General features: G+C 39.4%; 2 protein-coding genes across 36 annotated transcripts in view; both read right to left on the bottom strand.

The window, feature by feature from the left end:
- Positions 1 to 5838, bottom strand: part of Ppip5k2 (diphosphoinositol pentakisphosphate kinase 2) — a 110254-nt gene extending 104416 nt beyond the window's left edge. For 2 of the 5 annotated variants that reach the window (XM_063267640.1, XM_063267645.1), the window contains exon 1: positions 5642 to 5835. The gene's annotated coding sequence lies outside the window, so the exon portion shown is untranslated. Of the gene's footprint in view, positions 1 to 5641 lie in introns of all 5 variants that reach the window. The other 3 variants (XM_063267652.1, XM_063267644.1, XM_063267649.1) reach the window with 2 other exon arrangements.
- An 8618-nt stretch (positions 5839 to 14456) lies between these two features.
- Positions 14457 to 20552, bottom strand: part of Pam (peptidylglycine alpha-amidating monooxygenase) — a 273476-nt gene continuing 267380 nt past the window's right edge. For 8 of the 31 annotated variants that reach the window (XM_039083038.2, XM_063266687.1, XM_017596286.3 and 5 more), the window contains 3 exons: positions 18738 to 18941; positions 15957 to 16013; positions 14457 to 15303 (listed from right to left, as the gene is read on the bottom strand). In XM_039083038.2, the coding sequence (XP_038938966.1) occupies positions 15125 to 15303; positions 15957 to 16013; positions 18738 to 18941 (440 nt within the window). In that variant the 3' untranslated portion in view covers positions 14457 to 15124. The remainder of the gene's footprint in view (positions 15304 to 15956; positions 16014 to 18737; positions 18942 to 20552) is intronic. The other 23 variants (XM_039083040.2, XM_063266686.1, XM_063266688.1 and 20 more) reach the window with 8 other exon arrangements.

Below are 20552 nucleotides of genomic sequence, written 5' to 3'. Positions count from 1 at the left end.
TCTTTATCCCAGCAAATCCTGAATGAAATTTCTTCACAGAGCTTCTGAATACATTACTATTTTACATCTCAATAAACCTGCTGTTATGTTTACCACAAGCCAGGCCTGTTAATCCTACGTCCTAAGAAATCTGAGGGACTGAAATCTTACATTCATGGCAGGCCTGGCCTAGGGAAAATAGTGAGACCCATTATTAAAACAAAACAAACAAGCAAAACTTAAAGCTTGAACGTTACTCAGCGTAGAACGCTCTCTTAGCCTAAACAGGACCCTGCTTTTATTACCCAGTATTGTGACAATAAGAACAAAATCTAAACCATCGATGTAAAAACCCAAAGCAGCCACATCCACAACATAACAATGAACAGGTCAATCCTATCACAGACTGAGAATGAGGCAAAGTAGAAGATTAGTGGGGAATAATAACTGTAGCCACAGGTGTCTTTGTTGAAGATTTTTTACTATATAAATTAAAAAAAGAAAAAAACTAAATGAAATAAACATTAAAGTTGTTATTTCTTAATAAACTAATCACTGATACAAACTGCTTTAATAATGAATTTTAAGTAAACAAATATTTACAGAGGATCTTCAAGATATGTACAGTGTTAAGAGTGAAATAAAAGTGTACATGCCACATTCCTAAACATTTGAAAACTATAATTTAAACTGATGAATCAGCACACCTCTTTAAAGTCCTTAGGAGAGCCTCAGTGTAGCCCACACCTGAGAGAGACAACTCAGGGACAAGGCGGTCTCACAGGCACATTCATTCCACCATCTTTATTTTCCAAGGACAATTGACCACCCCCCCCCCCCCAACTCCTGTGGAGGCACCTTATCTCCAACCCAACCCTTAGAACTGTTTACCCAGTGGAGACAAATAAGGGAAGCCCTAAAAGATGCTCGTCAGGTAAAAAAATAAAAACAAATAAATAAAAATAATGCAACAAAAATTCCTGGGACCTTAGGTCTTACTCTGTAGTGAGTGGCATAAATTAGAGCTGGACACAGCTTACTGTTCAAATAGCAGGCTACCCTTGATGATAATACAATTTACTTACAAAATGAAATGAGGAATATAAGGGTTGAGCAAAAAGGTTCAGAACTGGAAGTTTTGTATGCCATCTTGTGGTGGTTTTATGAATATGTAAAGACACGATACAGAAGGAACTAGGTAATCTATTTTGCATGAGAATAATGTGTTCATTTGAAAAGTTATTTTAAGGGTAATTAACATTGCAAGTATGGTTTTTGTTACAGCATCATGTATAATAGTAAGTTACTAAGATTTATGATATAACTTAATGCACCTTTAACTATGAAATTCATCTGTGCACTCAACAAAGAATATATGAAATGTATGCTTTGTTCCAAATATTATTTTGGCATTGAGGATATCCTAAAGGCAGAAATCCTTGCCTGCCTGGAGTTTATATTCCAGGATAGTGAAATAGTGGCCAGTAGTTCTTGCTTTTACATTTCTTCACTAGAGCCAACTTAAAAATTCCATTCATTGCCCTTTGTATACACACATAGCTGAAATTTTGAAAGAAGAATTCTATCGTGCTGACTTTCTCCCCTCTCAGAAAACTGTAGAAGAATAATTTGTTTTAATGTCTCAAGATGATTGGGTCACTTCTACTTTTGGAGTTTCTATGCATTATAATTAATAAGTAAAAACCAAGGTGAGGATTTTTTTCCCTTAAAAAAAAATCCACTTTTAAGTTGGTTTTTCTTTTTTTCCTACAAACACATTTATTATTTAGGAGAACAAAAATGGTAAGCTCTGTGCACGATTGTAATTGGTGTGGATGAGACAAGCACTAAGTAAATGTCATCGGATCAACGTTTCGATTACCACGTGACCTTTTGCAATAGGTTTCTCATTGGTATGGAGGAAGCCTACTGATGGTTGTGTGTTTGTTCTGCATTCTTCCACTTGCTTAATGTATTTATCAATTAGAAGGTTTTTTCCTATGGTCTTCAGGGTCCCGTGTATAGAGTTGTGTAATATGCAGGGGATAGCTTTATTCTTTTCCCTTTTGCATCCCTTTAATTACTTCTTTTATATATCATGGACTGTAATAACTCTACTGTCTAGTAGTGGAGACGATGGGCTCTCTTGTCTTCTTTCTGAACTTTTAATCCTTTGACTTTTGCTTCATTTATCATGATTTTGACTTTAGGCCTGCTGAATATGACTTTTATCATATTGAAGTAAGCTTGCTCCACGTCTTTTTCATGACGTTAGTGTTAAGAGATGCTGGAGTCTGTCGAAGGATCCTTTTCTTATCGTGATGGTTATGTGGTTTATGCATTTTAGTCAGTTTGCATAATGAAACAATGATTTATATGTGTTGCGCCTTCCCTGTATTTCTGGAGTAAAATCATCTTGGTTATGATGAGCTTGTTTATGTGATCTTCGGTTTGCAAGTATTCCACTGATATTTTTTCACCTATGGTCTACAGGGAGGATGTTTTGTAATTTTCTTATTTACCTAGTGTCCTTAATTGATTTTGATATCAGAGAAATACTGGCTTCATAGACAGACTTTGGAATTCTTCCCTTAATATTTTATAGAATGGTTGAGTATTAGTTCTTCGTTGGTTCTTGGTTCTTTTGATGATCTACTAGAAGAATGCAGTGAGTCCATTCAGTTTAGGGATCTTTTAGTTAGGGCATTTTTTTTGCAGTCTTATTATTGGTTATCAATATGTTTAAATTATTTCATCTTGATTCAGTTTTGGTATGTCATATGCACTCACCTATGTCTTTTAAGTTTGCAAAGTAGTGGAGTAAAGGTTTCTAAGATTTGATTTTCAGGATTTCATTGTTATGTGTTGTAGTAGCTCCCTTTTCATCTATAATTTTATTTGTGTCTTCTCTGATTTTGGTTGATTTGGCTAAAAGTTTGCAATTTTTTTTTTTTGCTTATCTTTTCAAAAATTCTTCTCATTTCATTGATTCTTTTCAGTGCTTTAAGATTTTCTATTTAATTAATCTCTGACTTGATTTAAACTATTTTCTCCCTGTCTACTGTTGTCAAAGTTGATTTGTTCTAGTTTTCTCAAGGCCAAAAGGTACATTATAATTAATTTATTTAAGACTGTTCAAGACTCTTATGTAGAGCTATGTACACTTGCACTGTGTTTCACAGATTTTGCTACGTTGCGTCTTCATTTTCATTCGACTGTCTGAATTTTATGTCCTTCATGATTCCTCGGGTGACGCATTATTTCCTGGTGTGCTGATTCCTTTCCATGAATTTGTGTCTTTCTGTACTTTTGTAGTCACTGTTGTTAGTGGCTTTATTCCATATAGTCTGATGAGGGGATGTTATATCAATTTTTCTGTGTTTTTCTGAAACTTGCTTTATGTATGAAATCTGATTGATTTTGGAGAAGGTTCCATAGACTGCTGAGAAAGATGCATATTGAATATTCAGGTTGAAATGTTCTGAAGATGTTGGTTGGGTCTCTTTGATTCATGATTTCATTTAACCCAAACATTTCTTTGTTGAGTTTCTGTCCAAGTGACCAGTCTGTTGATAAGTATATGGCATTGAAGTCACCCCCCATCAGTGTGTTGTGTTGATTCTGTGACCTTACATCTGATAGTATTATTTTATGAAATTGGGTATTTGTGTGTATTGTGTATATATTTAGAATTGTAATAATGTCTTCTTGCTGAATTCTTCATCTGGTGAATTTGAACTGACTTTTCTTTTGTAATGTTGGTTGGAAGTCCAATTTGTAGCTAGGAGTCTAGCTGTGCCTACTTGTTTCTCAGTTGTGCTTGGGATATAATTTTCTATGTTTATATTTCAAGCAATGGACATCTTTTGTGACAGACAGTGTTTGCTCCTTTGAGCCAACAATGGATTGATTTTCCTGGTACTTATACTGAGTGTCATCTTCAGTCCATTTATTCTCCTCAGACCAAATATTCCCTCCAGTGTCCTTTTTCAGAGCTTGTTAAGTAATCATAAATTCTTTGAGGTTATTTTTATAATGCTTTTATTTACTTATTTATTTATTTATTTATTTATTTATTTATTTATTCAATTTACATCCTAATATCAGCTCCACTCTCCTCCCAATACCCCTTTATACAGATCTTTCCCCCATTCCCTCCTCACCTACTCCTCTGAGAGGGATGAATCTCCCCTTCCCCGAGGTATCACCCCGCCCTGGCACATCAAGTCAACTAGGTGTATCCTCTCCCCAGTGAGGTCAGACAGGCAGTTCAGTTAGGAAAACAGGTTACACAGGCAGGGAACAGATTCAGACGCACACCCCTGCCCCAGCTATAGGTGTAACCGCATGAAAACCAGTCTGCATATGTATGGGGGACCTAGGTCCAGCCTATGTTTGATATTTGGTTGGTGGTTGGTTCAGTCTCTAGGATCCTCCAAGATTCCAGGTTACTGGATTTGGTTGGTCATCCTGTGAAATCCTTGTCCTCTTTGGGTCCCACAATCCTTCTTCCAACTCTTCCACAAGACTCACTGAGCTCCATCTAATGTTTGGTTGTGGGTCTCTACAACTGTTTCCATTGACTGTTTGGTGAGGCCTATCAGAAGACAGTTATGTTGGGCTCCTATCAGCAAGCATAACAGAATATTATCAATATCAGGGATTGGTTCTTGCCCATGGAATGGGTCTCCATTTGGGCCAGTCATTGGCTGGCCATTTTATCATGGGAAGTTTTTCTTTCTCCTTTGGTTTTAATGGACAGTGTTCTGGGGTTGACAGTATATATTGGCATCTGTGGTCCTTCATAGATTAGCAAACGTCTTTTCAAAGCTTCTTTTTTATTTTTATTTTTTTGCTTTAAATTTTTCTATTGAATTATATGGTGTTATTTTACAGCCTGACTCGTCTCTTAGTCATTTCTATAGTCTGTGACTTTAATTTTATTAGTATGTCATGGGGAGTGTCTTCTATCCTATTTGGTGTTCTGTGGGCTTTTTGTACTCAAATGTGTATCTTTTTCTAAGTATTTGGGGGAGTTTTATGATCTTATTGAAGATATTTTGTATACATTTGGTGATATTCTACCCTATGGCCATAATTTAAAGATTTGGTCTTTCTTATGGTCCTCTACATTGTCTTCCACACCCAATGTTCTGCTCTCCCCACGGTCCACTCTGCTGGTGACACTTTCCCCCTGAGTTTTAGAATGGCTTATTGGGATGCCCATTTTCAGGATCATTCCAGTTTGGTTTTTCCTCAGCCCATCTGTCTCTTCGTTAAATTCTATTTTTTACATCTTAGACTGACTTCATTCAGCATTTTGTATTTGTTCATTCCCTCTCCTTTACCAAATTTTGGTGTTGTTATCTGTTGGGGGAAATTAAGATCTTTATTTCTTATTGAACAAACTGAAAACAATCCTCCACAAATTCTACGCTGTTCTGAGCCTTCACAACAGTGGTCACAGTCTCCAAGGTATTGTACCATGTGAATCAGTGCACTACTCCACGAGTGTGTCTACCTCCCTCACACTAGAGTTCCTACTCTCACCACCCGACGTTTATGCCTCATCCCTTTCCCCAATCATCTTTCTAGTTTGATAGGCTTTGGAAGTTCAAGTCTTATCTACTTCATAACCGGCTACAGCACAACTTTCACTTACCTGCCAGCAATATGAATAATAACAAAGTCTTTTTTAATATTTTAAAGCTTAGGCATTAGCTTGGCAGTCTCCCGACTTCTCTAATTTTGGTCTACGTCTCGCCATGTGCGGCCAGTTCTAGCTCTTTGCTCATCTCTGTTGACCTCCTAGCCGCGTGGTGAATCTACCACCTCTCAATTGTTTTCCCAGAGTCGCTTTCTCTGCCCGGAAGTTCCGCCTTCCACTTCCTGCTCAGCTATTGGCCACCAGATCTTTATTTCATCCAATGGGCGAGTTAGGAAGAAAGAACTTTTACAAAATACAAGGCAGTGATGGGGGAGGGGTTAGGAATGTTGGCCCGGAAACCGGAAAGGGGAATAACAATCGAAATGTAAATAAGAAATACTCAAGTTAATAAAGATTTTTAAAAAAAAGGCCAGTGATAGGCCATAGAAATAACAATACTAAGTTATACTCTGGATAGTAGTTGGGTATTTGCCAGTCAGTATAGCATTAACAATTGAATATACAGAGACACACCTTCACATAGTGTATTCTAACACTTGAAAGTTCTAGTATTCATAACTCCACTGTCTGAGGAAAGTATTATAAGACACACTGTTGTTATATAAATATGTTTATATACAGTCTAATATAGCTTTTGATTTCTTAATTTGTTAATCACTTCTTTTCGATATAGTATTAGTATATTATGGGCCATGTTATAGTCATAATTTTGTATACTGTATTACATAGATCTGCGTATAAGGAAGGCAGACTGAATTCTTGTTAGCCAGCAGTACAAAAGGCAATGCAACATAAGTCAAAATAAATTCATCTAGGAATCTAATTAGCCTGAAAATGATAGCATAAAAGCATTATCAATTAGCTTCATTGACACCCAAAAGCCTTTAAAAAATAGTCCTCCTGTTTCAGTCTCCAAGCCTAACACAGTTTAGTCCTTTACAGTGGGCTACACACTCTGTGAAGAGGACATGTACACTTTCAATTCCTATGGAACATTTTATTTTCCAGATACTGACAAATACCCAGATGTTTGGTGTGACAAACCAAACAGGTAAATTATATATTATTATATTTGAACTACTAAATTGAAATTATTCTTCTTAAAGACAAACCCATAATTCATTTAATAGAATCTGTTTTTTTTTTAATGAATGTACAAATCCACACAAGAATTTTTCTTAAGTTTTACCACTAGATGTCAGCCATTCACTACGGTAGTAATAATTTTTTTTTTTTGACAATATCTTTATGAAGAATCTATGTTTGTGGATGTCTGTTATCTGTCTTCTCTTTTTGTTTTATTCTTTCCTGTTTTGACCATCAGTCTATAAGGGGCAGATAAATCAATTAACATTTTAAGAAGCCAGATATCCATTGTAATCTATATAAAAGTGGCAAGGCTATTTAGGATTTGAGGGGGAAAGCACATTCAAATATTTAAGTATTCATAGATAGAAATGTGAAAAGAACACAAAAACATTTATATACTTAGGGTGGAATTGGGATATTCAACCCTAGTAATTTTGAGACCAATGAAATATTTCGAGCCTGGGTTTTAAAATTGTGGCTAAGTCTTTTTGTTACTTTGGAATTATATGTCTATAGCAACACCGTTTTCATTTGCTTTTTTTATGCACTGCCCATTGCACATTAACACATTTCTACGGACTTTGCCACTGACCATGGGGTGAGAGGTCTGCATCGCCTTCCATTATTGAGCTGAGTATAATGAGTTTATATTTTATGTCCCTTCTAGATGGTGGGCCACCTTAGGTCAACACATTTCTCAAGGCTCTTAATGAAGAGATTTTCCTACCTCAGCATGCCCTGCAGCCAGGCTAGAGTGGAGTTTTGTTCCCTACTCAGCAGACACCTTTGTCCTTCCTATCCAGACCTTGTATAGCATCTCTGTGTGGCCAGAGGCTGGCAGGGACACATATTTCTCAAGCTTCATAAATCAGCCTGAACATCCTAAAACAATCCCATTCTCTTAACCATCAACTTGTCCAGATGTTGATTCAATACATGTGGGGAAGGTTTTGTAGAGGCTTCAAGGTTAAGTTTTGCTTGTGAAAGAATGAGCTGTAAAGACTGTTGAAGAAATCTTTGCAAACCCACTAGGACTGCATACTACAATCACACACACACACACACACACACACACACACACACACACACACACACACACGGAGTGTCACTGTATTCCTGAATCCTTCTGGTGGTAGAAATGTGTGTGAAACATTGTACGGAGACATGGAGCAAGGAGGAGAAGCTGTCTTTAAAATTTCCCAGGTTTATGACAGACGTATTTTAAGTCAAAATAGGAAGCATGAAGCCAACTTGAAGAAAAGCAGAGCTTTGGGAAAAAAAAACATAGTAATAGGGGTAGAGAAAGTCACCCCATGCCCATACCCATACAGATGTCAGGCATTCCTGAATCACTGCATTCTCTTGCCCTTGAATTTTTGAACCAATATCTACATACTTCTCTCCCTTAAAAAAATAAGTTAGGGGGATGGGGATTTGTGGTAGAGCGCGCTTGCCTAGCAAGCGCAAGGCCCTGGGTTCAGTCCTCAGCTCCGGGAAAAAAAAAGGAGTTATAAGCCCATGAGATAAGATCTCTGACAGGAAATAAAGAACATTTTTGGATGTGGCCAAGATATAAACCCTCCAAATCGTCACTTTTGCCTGTCCTCTTGCATCCCTTAACAGCAAGTGCACCTACTAAGCTGCTGCTGTGATTGATACTGCTCTGCTGCCCTTCATGGCCTCATGAGTCAGTTTCTTTTCATCATCCATGTAAAGACCAGGAACTTTCCAGGAATGTTCCATGACTGCTAGGTAAGATGGGGACTGATGAGACATCTAGCCTCAAGAAGTGATCAGCTCCTGGGTGCTGGACCTCTCCAACTTTGAATGGCCATTGTTGGACTACTCAGTTCTTATCATGCAAGCCAATCTGATAAATCACTTTTCATGACACACACACACACACACACACACACACACACACACACACACATATATATATATGTACATATATATATATATATATTCGTTCTACTGATTTCATTCCTCTAGAATAAACAGTAACTCATATGTAGATTGTTGAAGTACGAGTGCAATACGAAATTGACACATAACAAAAATGATCCTAAGTAACTCACATGTAGCTTGTGCAAGGATAATTATAACACAAAATTCACACATAGTACAAACTGTTTTCAAATGGTTCAGGAATTCTGAAATAATCATGTTTGTGCACATATGAGGAAGAGAAAGTAAAACATTGGCGAAATTTCAATCACTGTTGTATCTAAATGAAGAGAGATCAGGTATCATTAATTTGCTTTCATGTCTCAGAATGAGTAGGATTGAAAACATAGTTTTGTTTCAAACTTTATTTTTATTCTTTTATAATTTTAATGTATATTGAAAAAGAAAAAAACCAAATAAAAACAGAATAGGTCAAAACAAAGAAAAAAGCAGAAAAAAAAGTGTCAAAGAAAAGGCACAAGAAACACATACAGACATGAGACAGACTCTCACACAGAGACATCTCATAAAAAGCACAAAACCAGAATGCACAATATAAAAACAAAAGCCCTGTGATGTTAAAAAAAAAATCTCAGACAAAACATTATGAGAAAATGCTACCAAAAATATCATTTAATTTGGTCTGTGTTGGTCAACTGCTGGGCATGGTGCCTACTGTTAACAGTAGTTTGTCTCCCCATTGAGACTCCCTTGGAAAAAAGCAGTTTTTCCTTTGCAAGCTGTTGTGAAATGGATTTCGCATCTGGGTTAGGGATGGGCTTGTGCCCACCTTCTTTCTTTCTCAGTACATTTTATTTGAAGGGGGAGCTGTTGTTAAGGGTATTGCTTTCTCAGTCTCTCAGTTTGTCTTTTGTTTATAGGAAATTCACAGATGTTTGTGTGTTAGTTTTTTTTTTTTTTTTTTTTTTTTTTTTTTTTTTTTTTTTTTTTTTAGCCTGCTACTTTGCTGAAAGTGTCTAATAGCTGTGGGAATTTCCTGGTGGAATTTTTTTCCTATCATACATGTATAGTCCCATATCACTTTTAAATAAAGACACTTTGAGTACTTTCTTATTTGATTACCCTTGATCTTCTTCAACTGTCTTACTGCTGTAGCTAAGACTGAAAATATTATACTGATTATGATGGGGAGAGTGGACAGCCTTCACTTGTTCCTGGTTTTTGTGGGATTGTGTTGAATTTGTGTCCATTTAAGTTGGTATTGGCTGTAGCCTTAGCATAAATAAGTCTGTTATATTGATGTATGTCTGTTATATCCCTTACCTTTCTAGGACTTTAATCATGAAGGGGTGTTGGGTTTTTTCAAAGGCCTTTCTTGCATGTAAAGAGTTGATCACATGTTTTTTATTCGTCAGTTGGTTTATATGATGGGTTACATTTATCTATTATTTATATTGGACCATCTCTGTATCTCTGGAATGAATCTTACTTGATCGTGGTGGATGATCTTTTTTATGTGTTCTTACATTTGGTTTGCAAGTGTTTTACTAATAAATTTTCCATCTCTGTTCATAAGAGAATCTGCTCTGTACCTCTTCCTTCCTCCCTTCCTCCCTTCCTTTCTCCCTCCCTTTCTTCCTTCCTCCCTTTCTCCCTCCTCCCTTCCTTCCCTCCCTTCCTCCTTTCTTTTATCTTTCTTTCTTTCTTTTTCTTTCTTTCTTTCTTTCTTTCTTTCTTTCTTTCTTCCTTTCTTTGATATTTATGTGGTTTAGGTATCGGAGTAATTGCTGCCACATAAAATGAATTAGGTAATGTTACTTCTGGTCCTAGTTTTGTGGAATATTTGAATATTCTGGTCAATTCACCTCAGAAAGACTGGTAGAGTTGGTACAGAGATAGACTGTGAACTTCTGATTCCTGAAGTCATTCATCTCCTGCAATTCTCTGTTTAGGATTTTTCCCCCTTAATGACCTATCTTTTGCCAAGAGTTGGGTATTGAAGTTATCCACTGTCATTGTTTGAGAGTCAATATGTGATTTCGGCTACGGTAGTATTTATTTCTTTTACGAAATCAGGCGCCACTGTGTTTGGTACATGAATGTTTAGCATGGCAGTGTCCTCCTGGTGGACTTTTCTTTTGATGAGTAAGTAGTGTTCTTCACTCTCTCTTCTTGATTAGCTTTGGTTTGAAGTCTATTTTGTCAGACATTAAAATGCTACACCAGAGACTCTTCTTATGTACATTTGCCTGGAATACTCCTTTTCATCCTTTTATTTTGAGGAGCTGTCTATCCTTCATGTTAAGGTGTGTTTCCTGGATGAAGCAATAAGATAGACCCCGTGTTTTGTTAATTGATGAATTAAAATGATTAGTCTTAATTAATGCAAACTCCCATCAGAGCTTCCCCTCCTCCTCTTCTTTTAGTCCCTCCCTCTCCCTGCCAACCTCCAGCCCTCCCTTTCTCCTCAGAAAAGGTAGGGCCTCCCATGGATATCAACCCACCTTGGCTTATGAAGTTGCAATAGGACTAAGCACATCTTCTCCTATTGTGTTTAGATAAGTCAGCCTACTTAGGGGAAAGTGATCTAAAGACAGGCAACAGAGTCAGATAGGTCCAGCTCCTGCTGTTAAGAGTTCCATATGAAGACTGAGATACACATATGTTACACATATGTAGAGGGCATACGCCCCATCTCATGCATGCTTTATGGTTGGTGATTCAGTCTCTTTGGGCCTTTATGGGCCCAGGTTAGCCTTCCTCCTCTTCCACAGGATTCCCCAAGCTCTGCCTACCTAATGACAAGCTGTGGGTATCTGCACCTGTTTCCATCAGTTACTGGGTGAAGCTTCTTAAATGACAGTTATGCTAGGCACCTGACTGCTAGTATAGCAAAATATCATTAATAGTGTAAGGGGTGGGCTCTCTCATGGCATGGGTCTTACCCTGGGCCAGTCATTGGTTCGATTTTTCTTCAATTTCTGCTTCATCTTTACATCTACAGCTTTTATAGGCAGGACAAAGTTTTTGTGGCTAGGTTGATGTCTTAATTCCTCCACTGGAAGTCTTTTCTGGTTACTAGAGATGGCTATTTTAGGTTCCATACTCAATATTGCTGGGAGTCTTAGCTAGGGTTATCCCTTGGATGCCTAAGAGTCCCTCTTCCACCTCACACAAAGTTTTTAAGATACTATTTCCGGTCCCACGGCCACAGTTTTTAACTAGTTCCTCAGGTTGTGATCCAGAGAGCTGCATCAGTAACAGACACCTATGGTCACTTGGAATCCCCTGCTCCCCCAACCACCCCTAAGAAGTGAGCAAGAGGGAAACTGAGCTTATTCCTGCTCCTAGCACCAGCGTTTAAGTACTGCAATAGGATACAGGGACAGTGGCTTACAGTTCAGGGGACTGTCAAGCGTGTGCCAATGCAGTCTGTGATGTTCACTGTCATCGTCTTAAATGTTTGACTTATAGAAGTTTAGGGATGCCTGGGAAAATTGGAAGGGATATGCTGATTTTAAAAAGGAAGGAAGAAGGGGTTGGAGAGATGGCTCTGTGGTTAAGAGCACTGACTGCTCTCCCAGAGGTCCTGAGTTCAAATCCCAGCAACCACGTGGTGGCTCACAACCATCTGCAATGAGACCTGATGCTCTCTTCTGGTGTGTCTGAAGACAGTGTGCTTATATATAATAAAGAAATAAGTCTTCAAAAAAAGAAAGGAAGAGAGCTAAGAACAAAAGTCTTTTATGCATAGAGTAATTTTGGCCCAATTCAGTGAACGACAAAACCATTCATTTAACCTCTCCAGATAATATGCTCAGACCAACCTAATTGCAATGAAAACAAAAGCACAGCTGTTTACCTATGCTTCTTAATTAGTCAATCATACAATCCTAATATCCAGTATTACACGTGGAATAAATTAAGGCACCCAGAGTTGTGACCAGAATGTGTTACATACATGTATGAAGTTTTCAAAGAAAAAAATGTAAAAAAAAAATTTCAGAATCTCTTTTGTTCCAAACCATCTATAATTTTGGAAGCATACACCCATCCCCGTTGTAACCGGTGGATGGAGATGTCCATTCTCCATGGCAGTGAGTTTAAACTCCTGCTTTACACTGGACTCACCTACAGAAAGTTTAAGACCCTCACTCCCAGCGTGTGCCATTAAAGGCTAACTCTGATAAATAAGGACGTGTGATAGAGTAACAGAGCTCTTACATTCCCTGTCAGCCGAGGGCTGGGATCTTTTCCTTCTGTGTCTCAGGCAGAGCAGTCTCTAGTTGACTGAGTAAATAAAGTTCAGCCAAGAACAGTATCAGGGGAAAAACAACCCGGAATAGATGCAGGTCATTTGTTTCTAGTTTCTACAGTTACGTAAGCCACAGACATTGACTTCTTGTGGTGACTGTACTGCAGTGTTAGTGAGAAAAATCAATTTTCTGAAATTCCCTTCTTCTAATGCCATGTGTCTCCGTTGAGAGACACGTGCAGTAACAGATCTGCAAAATGTATGTATCTACTCTGTGTCTATGACCAATTAATTCGAATTACTTTACATGGCTTTATCCCTCTCTAGACACTTGGGGGCCAATTGTTCTCATCTTAATATTAAGAGTAATAAATGTTTGATGTACGCATGAATTATGGAAGTAATCAAGTATTATTTAATGAGCTACCAGAAAATCTGGAGTCAAATTCATCGTCCAGGAGCAGGCGTCAAGGGCTTGTAATGATTATTCTGTTTTGATGAGTATACTCCCCTTTTTCTTGTTCCCTTACATTGTAGCACTTTGATCTCTTCGTATCAATTAATTCATCATAAAACTGCTCAGACAGGATCAGATGTACATATTTTAAAAGTATAGCAAATGGTCAGCTCGTGGGCCACAAAAGACAGCGTAGGTATGAGTCTGACTAACTTGTTCCATGACTGAAGGCTTGGTCCTCTTCCCAGTCAGCCCCTATCACACGCAGTCCAAGCACGGACTAATTCTGCTGTGGAGGTGTTAAGATAGAGTTGGACGTGCTCACAAACGTCCAAATACTGTTCTTGTATTCACCACCAATTTGGTGGAAAGGAAAAGGAACGGTCAGAGATGAACCTCCTCGTCTGAAGGGAAAACACAGGGATCACAAAAGTGAAGCTTTAACTTGAGGGTGAGCTCAAAGTATTGAAGGGACGAACACTTCCAATCAGATTGCCGGTCATGAAGGAAGACGATTTTAAACAGTAACATTTTTTTTTCCAGCAAGTACCTTTCCTTAATATTTCAATTATTAAGATGCCTGAAATTCAAGCGGGCATTTTGATGAAAGTGCTCTAGAGTCAAATCATTTAAAAAGGGAAATTATCAGGTTCTTACTAAGTTGCATTGATATGTCATAAAAAAAGATCTCAAAAAGTAATCTGTCGTCAGTGTGAGGACTCTTTTATATTGTAAGCACCCTTGACCCTGGGTCAAATAATTCCTTAAGGGAAAACAGCCAGTACTGAGCTATGCTGATTGACGCATTTGTGTTTGACATCTGAGATATAGGCCCCTTTCCTTTAGCGATTTCTACTGTTTAATGTTATGTGAAACATTTTAGGAGGTTTCAAAGAGAATCTGGTTTTATTCATGTAAGAATAACCTTACCATAGTTCTCGCTCTATCTTGGTCCCATAAAACTATCTTCTAAATTCTACTCAAAACAATTCTTTTGGTTGAAAAGAATGACCTAGTATCGCTCACTGACTTGTGTAATTACTAAAAGATGTGTATAAAATATTGTACACATGCCAAAAAAAATCACAAAATACACTGACTTGCTAATGCTCTGAAAACACTTTATTACACAAATTACATTCAGATTCTGAAAAATAGTGTTCTAACAGTGTAACCATCTAAAAATAAGACATCCCGGAAACACACCAACTGAGGAGAAATTTAAAAAAAGAATTTAAATAGAGACTTTTTAAAATTTCTCTCATTGCAATATAATGTTAGTGATTTTAAAAAAATAGAAGGAGATTTAGCAGCTTTTCGTCGTGTGGCAGGTTGGTTCTCTTCACTGCCACAGGCTGAGAATGCTGAACAGGAAAGGCACCAAAGAAAGACACTGGCGATGGGTGTGGACTGGGAGAATACTGTGTTCAAGCAGAGAATAGGGCTATTTACATCCACCAACTAAAACGTCTCCAAATGTGAATGAGCTAAACTTCCCTCGGGGGTTGGAGCGCTACCTTGGAAGAGGAGGGCGGCTTCTCTACGCTAAGTTCATATAAAGACAATGGCACTGGAGTGAACTGGTGGGGAACTCCTCACCTAGAGAACAGAAGCCAACGGAGCCAAATGAAGTAAATAAGGTGTGTACAGTCCCACACTGACGAGTACAGTTTACAATCAAATGCACAGAACTTTACACGCGCTAAAGGGGAAGGAGTCTGGGCATCCTGGTAAACCTCAGTCCAGCTACCCGGGCGAAGGCTGGAGCTCAGGAGGAAGGTGCAGGCTTGGGCAGCGGGGCCGAGTACTCCTCTTCAGACTCAGTTCCGTCGTCCTCATCTTTCTCTTGGTCACTCCCCTCTGTGCTCACTCGGTCAAACCCTTTTCTGCTGTAGCCTTTTCGACTTGCAAAGAAATTTCCCAGATTTAAGCCGCCGCTTCCCTTTCCTGGGGGGAAAGAAATCAGTCGCCACAGTGGAGTTAAAAGTTGCACAAACAAGTCTGTTTCCTCGTAAAATTTCAAACATTAAACAGAGACAGAAATTGGGAATGGAAGAGGGTAGATTTTTTTTTTTAAAGAATGGTATTCAAAGAGATTTCCCTTACACAACCAGATGGATATTGCTCAACAGACTTTACCGAAGTAAAGGATCAAATCCTGAAATTCCCCGGGAGTGAGTTTCTGCAGAGATATTTCAGACCCATTTTCACTGTCTGTCTCTCCACAGCTCCCCTGAATTGGCAACCCCTGAGCTGCTTCTCATTTCCACGACTCTGAAAAGGTCATCTTCCCTGAGACAAGCACTGACCGCTCTACCAGACAGGAAGTTTACCAAAGACAAAAGCAAACAGATGGGGGGTTGTGGGGGGGAGGGAGGAGAAGCTGCAGAATGGCGATTGGAAAAGAGAAACAGAGCAGGGCAGGATGCGGGGAGGCCCACGCTTCCCGGTCTTCCCTTTGCATTTATGCTGGGACACTAACTGCCCACTAGGGGCTGGATTTTCAGAGTCAAACTATGACACAGTGCCTGGTTCTTTGCGAGACACGAGCTCGCTGACTCTGGGCCAGACACAGAGATTCTGAAAGGTCACAGGCATACCTCGGAATCTTCCCAGGACTCTTCCAGAACTTGACTCGAGCTTGCGGTCATGATCTGCTTTAAACAAAACAAGACGAGACAAAGGGGAAAAAAAGACGGCCCATTTTTAAATGTGTCTCTCACCCTTTTCTATCCAAGGGCTCAACGTTCATCATAAAATCGGGAACTTACAAATGGCTAATAAATTTTATTTACGTGCAGTTTAAAAAGGTTTATATGCTATTGAGAAGCATAAAGAAGGCTGAAAATTGTGGAAATTGCAAAGTAATAAGGGGTAAACTCTTGTCTGTGTCTCTTATAGACTGCAATTTTGACATTATCATGCCTTGAGCCTCAGGTTTTTTTTTTCTCCAAGAAATGAGGTCATATTCATCTTTCCATATCTCTGACATATAAGGGGGTGTATTATATGAAATGGTAAAAATGTGCTAACGTCAACAGTTTTTATTGGGATAGAATTAAGTTAGCAAAATATTATAAATAAAAATTGGAAGCTTTTATTCCAACAATTTAGGGATATGTGTTAAGCTTTACCCTTTCTGTGAACAGCAGTGGGCAATCCTATTTTGGAATTGGATTCTGTTCTTCATCTGAAGCTTAAATAAATGGGAATGACGGGAAACCCTGTATAGTTTCCACGACTTCAGTCATCCCTCTGGGGCTCTTGTCCCCAAGATCAATCATTTTCTCTTTTTATGGGGATGCAGAGGTCCCAAAGGACTCCCACTGTCCCCTTGGTATGTCTCTTCCTAGACGTTTTGCCTTGGTCTCCCCGTTCCTTCCTGGGCTATGCTCAGAGAAGCGTTAGGGTGCAGGGTAGCTTCATGAAGAGAGCTAAAAGGCAGGCGGCAGCGGACAGGTAGAAAACAAGGCAGAGGAAGGAGGAGAACTGTCGGAAAGCCAAAAATCAGACTCAGTTCCACAAAGACATAGTGCGTTCCTTCGCCAAGCATGCTTGCCCCATGCCTGCTTTGGTGTCTGGCTGGAAGAGCAATATAATACACAACCAGGGTGTGTTGGATCAGGAAAAATCCTTGGGGTGGGATTGGGTTGAAAAATTAGATAAAATCCAATGGGAAAGAAAAAACACATTTGAAAATAGTGGCAAGCTAATCAATCTACCAACGCAGCAGAACTGCATGCAATTACAATGTTGCTAAGTAAAACATGGAGGGACAGCAACACTTTCATATGGCTTGACCTGGGTTGCTACCTTCCCACATGGCTTTATGCCACTGTTCTATGTTCCTAAGAGCAAGCAGGAAAACAAGCCTTCCTGGCTCCCTAAAGTGGCTCCCTCTCCTATTTTTGGGGGTTCAGCATCCCAGAGTCCTGCCGTGCGTACAAGGCTTTATGTAGTCCTAATATCCGTTATCGCTGTCCCTACATTATCATCTTCCCTTACGGCTTTAGATATCTCTTCTGTGTCATCTACATTCCAAGTTTCATCTACTCATCTGTTCCTGTTTGTTTGTTTTTCAACAATTATCTTATTGAACAGATAGTGTGAAGAACTGTTCATCCTAGGCACAGTCATTAAATACCACACATCAATAACACGATTGTTCTTTTAAAACTTATGCCTGATTAACTTCCTGATAATTTCAGATAGTCTTTTTTTCAGGGGGGGGAGGGGAGGGAAGAGTTAACTATCCTGTTTTCAAAGATTTGTTTGAAGTAAAATAAAAAAGTTAAGGGAAATCTAAGACTCATCGCTTTCGCGACTTACTGAGTGGAACCTTCTTTCCACTGTCTGTTTCATGCCTTCTTGTGTGTCAAGGCTTTCCCCATGGGCACCTGAATCACTGCCATGGCTATCTGGGTCTCCAACAAGACCAGACTTTGTTTCCTGACTGAATGTTGCCTCCCACTCTGTCCCACAGTTTCCTTCCCAGATATAACCATAGACCTTTGCCTTAAGACCTGGAGGTTGCTACTCAGAGGTACAATATAAGGACAGCTTCAATTAATTACTTGAATATCCTGAATAGGTCTCATACTGTGAGGGTTATTTTTAAGAAGACTGACTTTGGTAGTGCACCCTGCCTTGTTCAGTTAGGAGTGTCAAGCTTAGGACTATTCAAAAACCAAGTGGTTTGTTAGGTCTTGAGGATTTTGGTTAAGGCAGAGTCTTGAGAATGGTCATCTCCTTTCCACCTCTCTTGCCAAGATTACTCTCTATACTTGCTAATGGTATTGGACACATAGTTGGTCCCAGACACTTGGAAAATGCTTACTGACCGTTATGCTACTTCAATTTTACACGACCTTATTGCTTATTCTCGTTTTTGTCCATGAAGAAACAGGTTTAGAGAGATGAAGTAACTTGCCCAATGTCATGCAACTAGAAGCCAGAGCCAATCTGATGGGGGAAAGAACGTAGCCTCAAGATACCCAACCCAAGTATGGTGAGTGTTGCCTCATTCCTAACAGCAGGTGTGTCCTTCTCCCTGATCTACAAGCTAATTTAGAGTGGACCTTCAACCTCACAGCTTACCACGGTGATATTATTTGGGCTTAAGCCAACTGCTACAAGGCAATGGGCAAAGGTATAATATAATCAAACTACCAAAATTTCAGAGGCTCCAGAGCTATGTTATATTCAATATTAATTATAGTCACCTTTTGAGACACAGACAGCCATATTGTAACAAGGTAGAGAGCATGTAAACCAATCTAAGTCAAACCAAACAGATCAACCATGATGGAGGTCCTATTGATAACTAGGCCAGACATGCTTGCAAAGGCAGGTTCCAAATTCAAGGTGTTCGTTTTACTTGCCTCCAAAGGCCCTTGATTTTTTCCACCGAATAAACATGACAATGGCCAGCAGGACCAGCACAGGAATAACCAGAAGGGTTGTAATGAGAACCACGGACACTCCCGAGCCGGGCTCTGTGCTCAGTTTCTGTTTCTCTTGCATCTTCTGCAATTCTGAGGAGGTGGGTTTGTTCTCCACTTTGGGTTCAACAACTGCCTCGGCTTCTTCAGGGAAAGAAGAGTTCACAGTCTGCAACTGATTTAAATATTTCAAACACTCTCACCCACCCTTACCCAGTCATATCAACAAGGGCTCTCCAAGAACTTCTGGAGACCACAGGATGTGGGGGTCACGTTGTCATGCTGGTATCTATGACGTCAACAGCAGTTATGGTGGCTACTATACAGATTTTGCCTTCCCCATGGTCATCTTCGATTTACCTGTAATTCGCTCTCAACTCCATAAAATACATGTCATTTGCATTTTTTTTCCCAAGGCTCAGACACATGAGATTAAGAGCACACACTTCGCTATATAGGGGAAAGGAGCTGGGGCACCTACTGCAGTCAATCCTGGTTGAGCTCGGGTGCACTAGCAGAATAACTTTGGGCAAGTTAGTTATCTTGGTGTCACAAAGTCTCGCTTGTAAAGCGGTGGCATAATCTACTTCACAATACTGTCAGGTTTAAAGGTGGGCCACCAAGAAGGTGTTTTGTAAGTATTTGGTTCACTAGTTCTTTACTTTAAGGATTTCTTTTAGGTATTGTGAAGTTTTAGTACTGTCTACGTAGTTAACAGACATTAATTCTAGACTGACAAAGACAAAATCAGCTGTCCCTTTGTGCTCTTTTATATAGTTCTCAGCAAAGTGTGGGTGCAATATCTATCATTTTATTGGTAACGGATATAATGTATCAACTTTCCAAGCCGCTAAGAGGAGCTGGGTAGGTATCAGGCCTCACACACCATTGAGAAGCCGACATAAGGAAGCTGTAGAGGCTACAGAAGGGGCGGCAATAATCACTACAGCAAATTATAATGTGCAACAGCTAAGAATGTAGCCAGGAGAAACGTGACAGCCCCGTTTGCTGAAAGACTTCCCAAGGCTCCCAGAACCTTAGTTCCTGACTTTACAGCTCTCTGCTTCAGTACAGTACAGACCACATGCTGCAGAGAACCTCGGCCATCCACAAACTGGCAGGAACAGATGAGCACGATTGGGAAAATTGGTTAATGTTCTGTATTATGCCGATGGTTTGCTGGACCTATGGTTCTGAAATCCTCAGGACACTTCCCATCCGGTTGATGATACAAACACATGGAGACGTGACAGTGCTCGCTTCAGTGTCCTGACCTACCTTTCTTCCCTCACTGAGCCCTTGCGGTGTATCTGGTCTTGCTCTCTAATCCACACACAAAGCTCGTGAGCAGGCACCATGCTCACCGTTTTCCTGACAGCCCTAACGTCTTCATTTCGTTCCCTCTACTTTACGAAAGCAGAGACTACACTTCCACAGGCTCACGTGCCTGGCTCTCAAAATGTAAAGAGCGCGGGAGGAAAAGGATTAGTTCACAGGCCTGACCGCTTTTCTGCCCTCTTCTTTGTTATCACAGAAGATACAGGTGCAATTATTTTATATTTAAAACTGTTCCACGTGTAAACAGGAAGAAGAGTTTCGAGTATGGGATCACGGGGTTAAATATAAGACCTATTTGCATCCTGGTACTCAAGAATGTATGTAATTTTCTATTTGAAAGCCGTAGATGCTAGTGGACTTATTAGCCAGTATTTTTTTTTTGTTACTTCTGCTTTTGCCACAATGCTTATGCCAGTT

Source organism: Rattus norvegicus, chromosome 9, assembly GCF_036323735.1.
Source record: "Rattus norvegicus strain BN/NHsdMcwi chromosome 9, GRCr8, whole genome shotgun sequence".
Lineage (NCBI taxonomy): Eukaryota > Metazoa > Chordata > Mammalia > Rodentia > Muridae > Rattus > Rattus norvegicus.
This window is presented reverse-complemented; position numbering and strand designations above follow the sequence as displayed.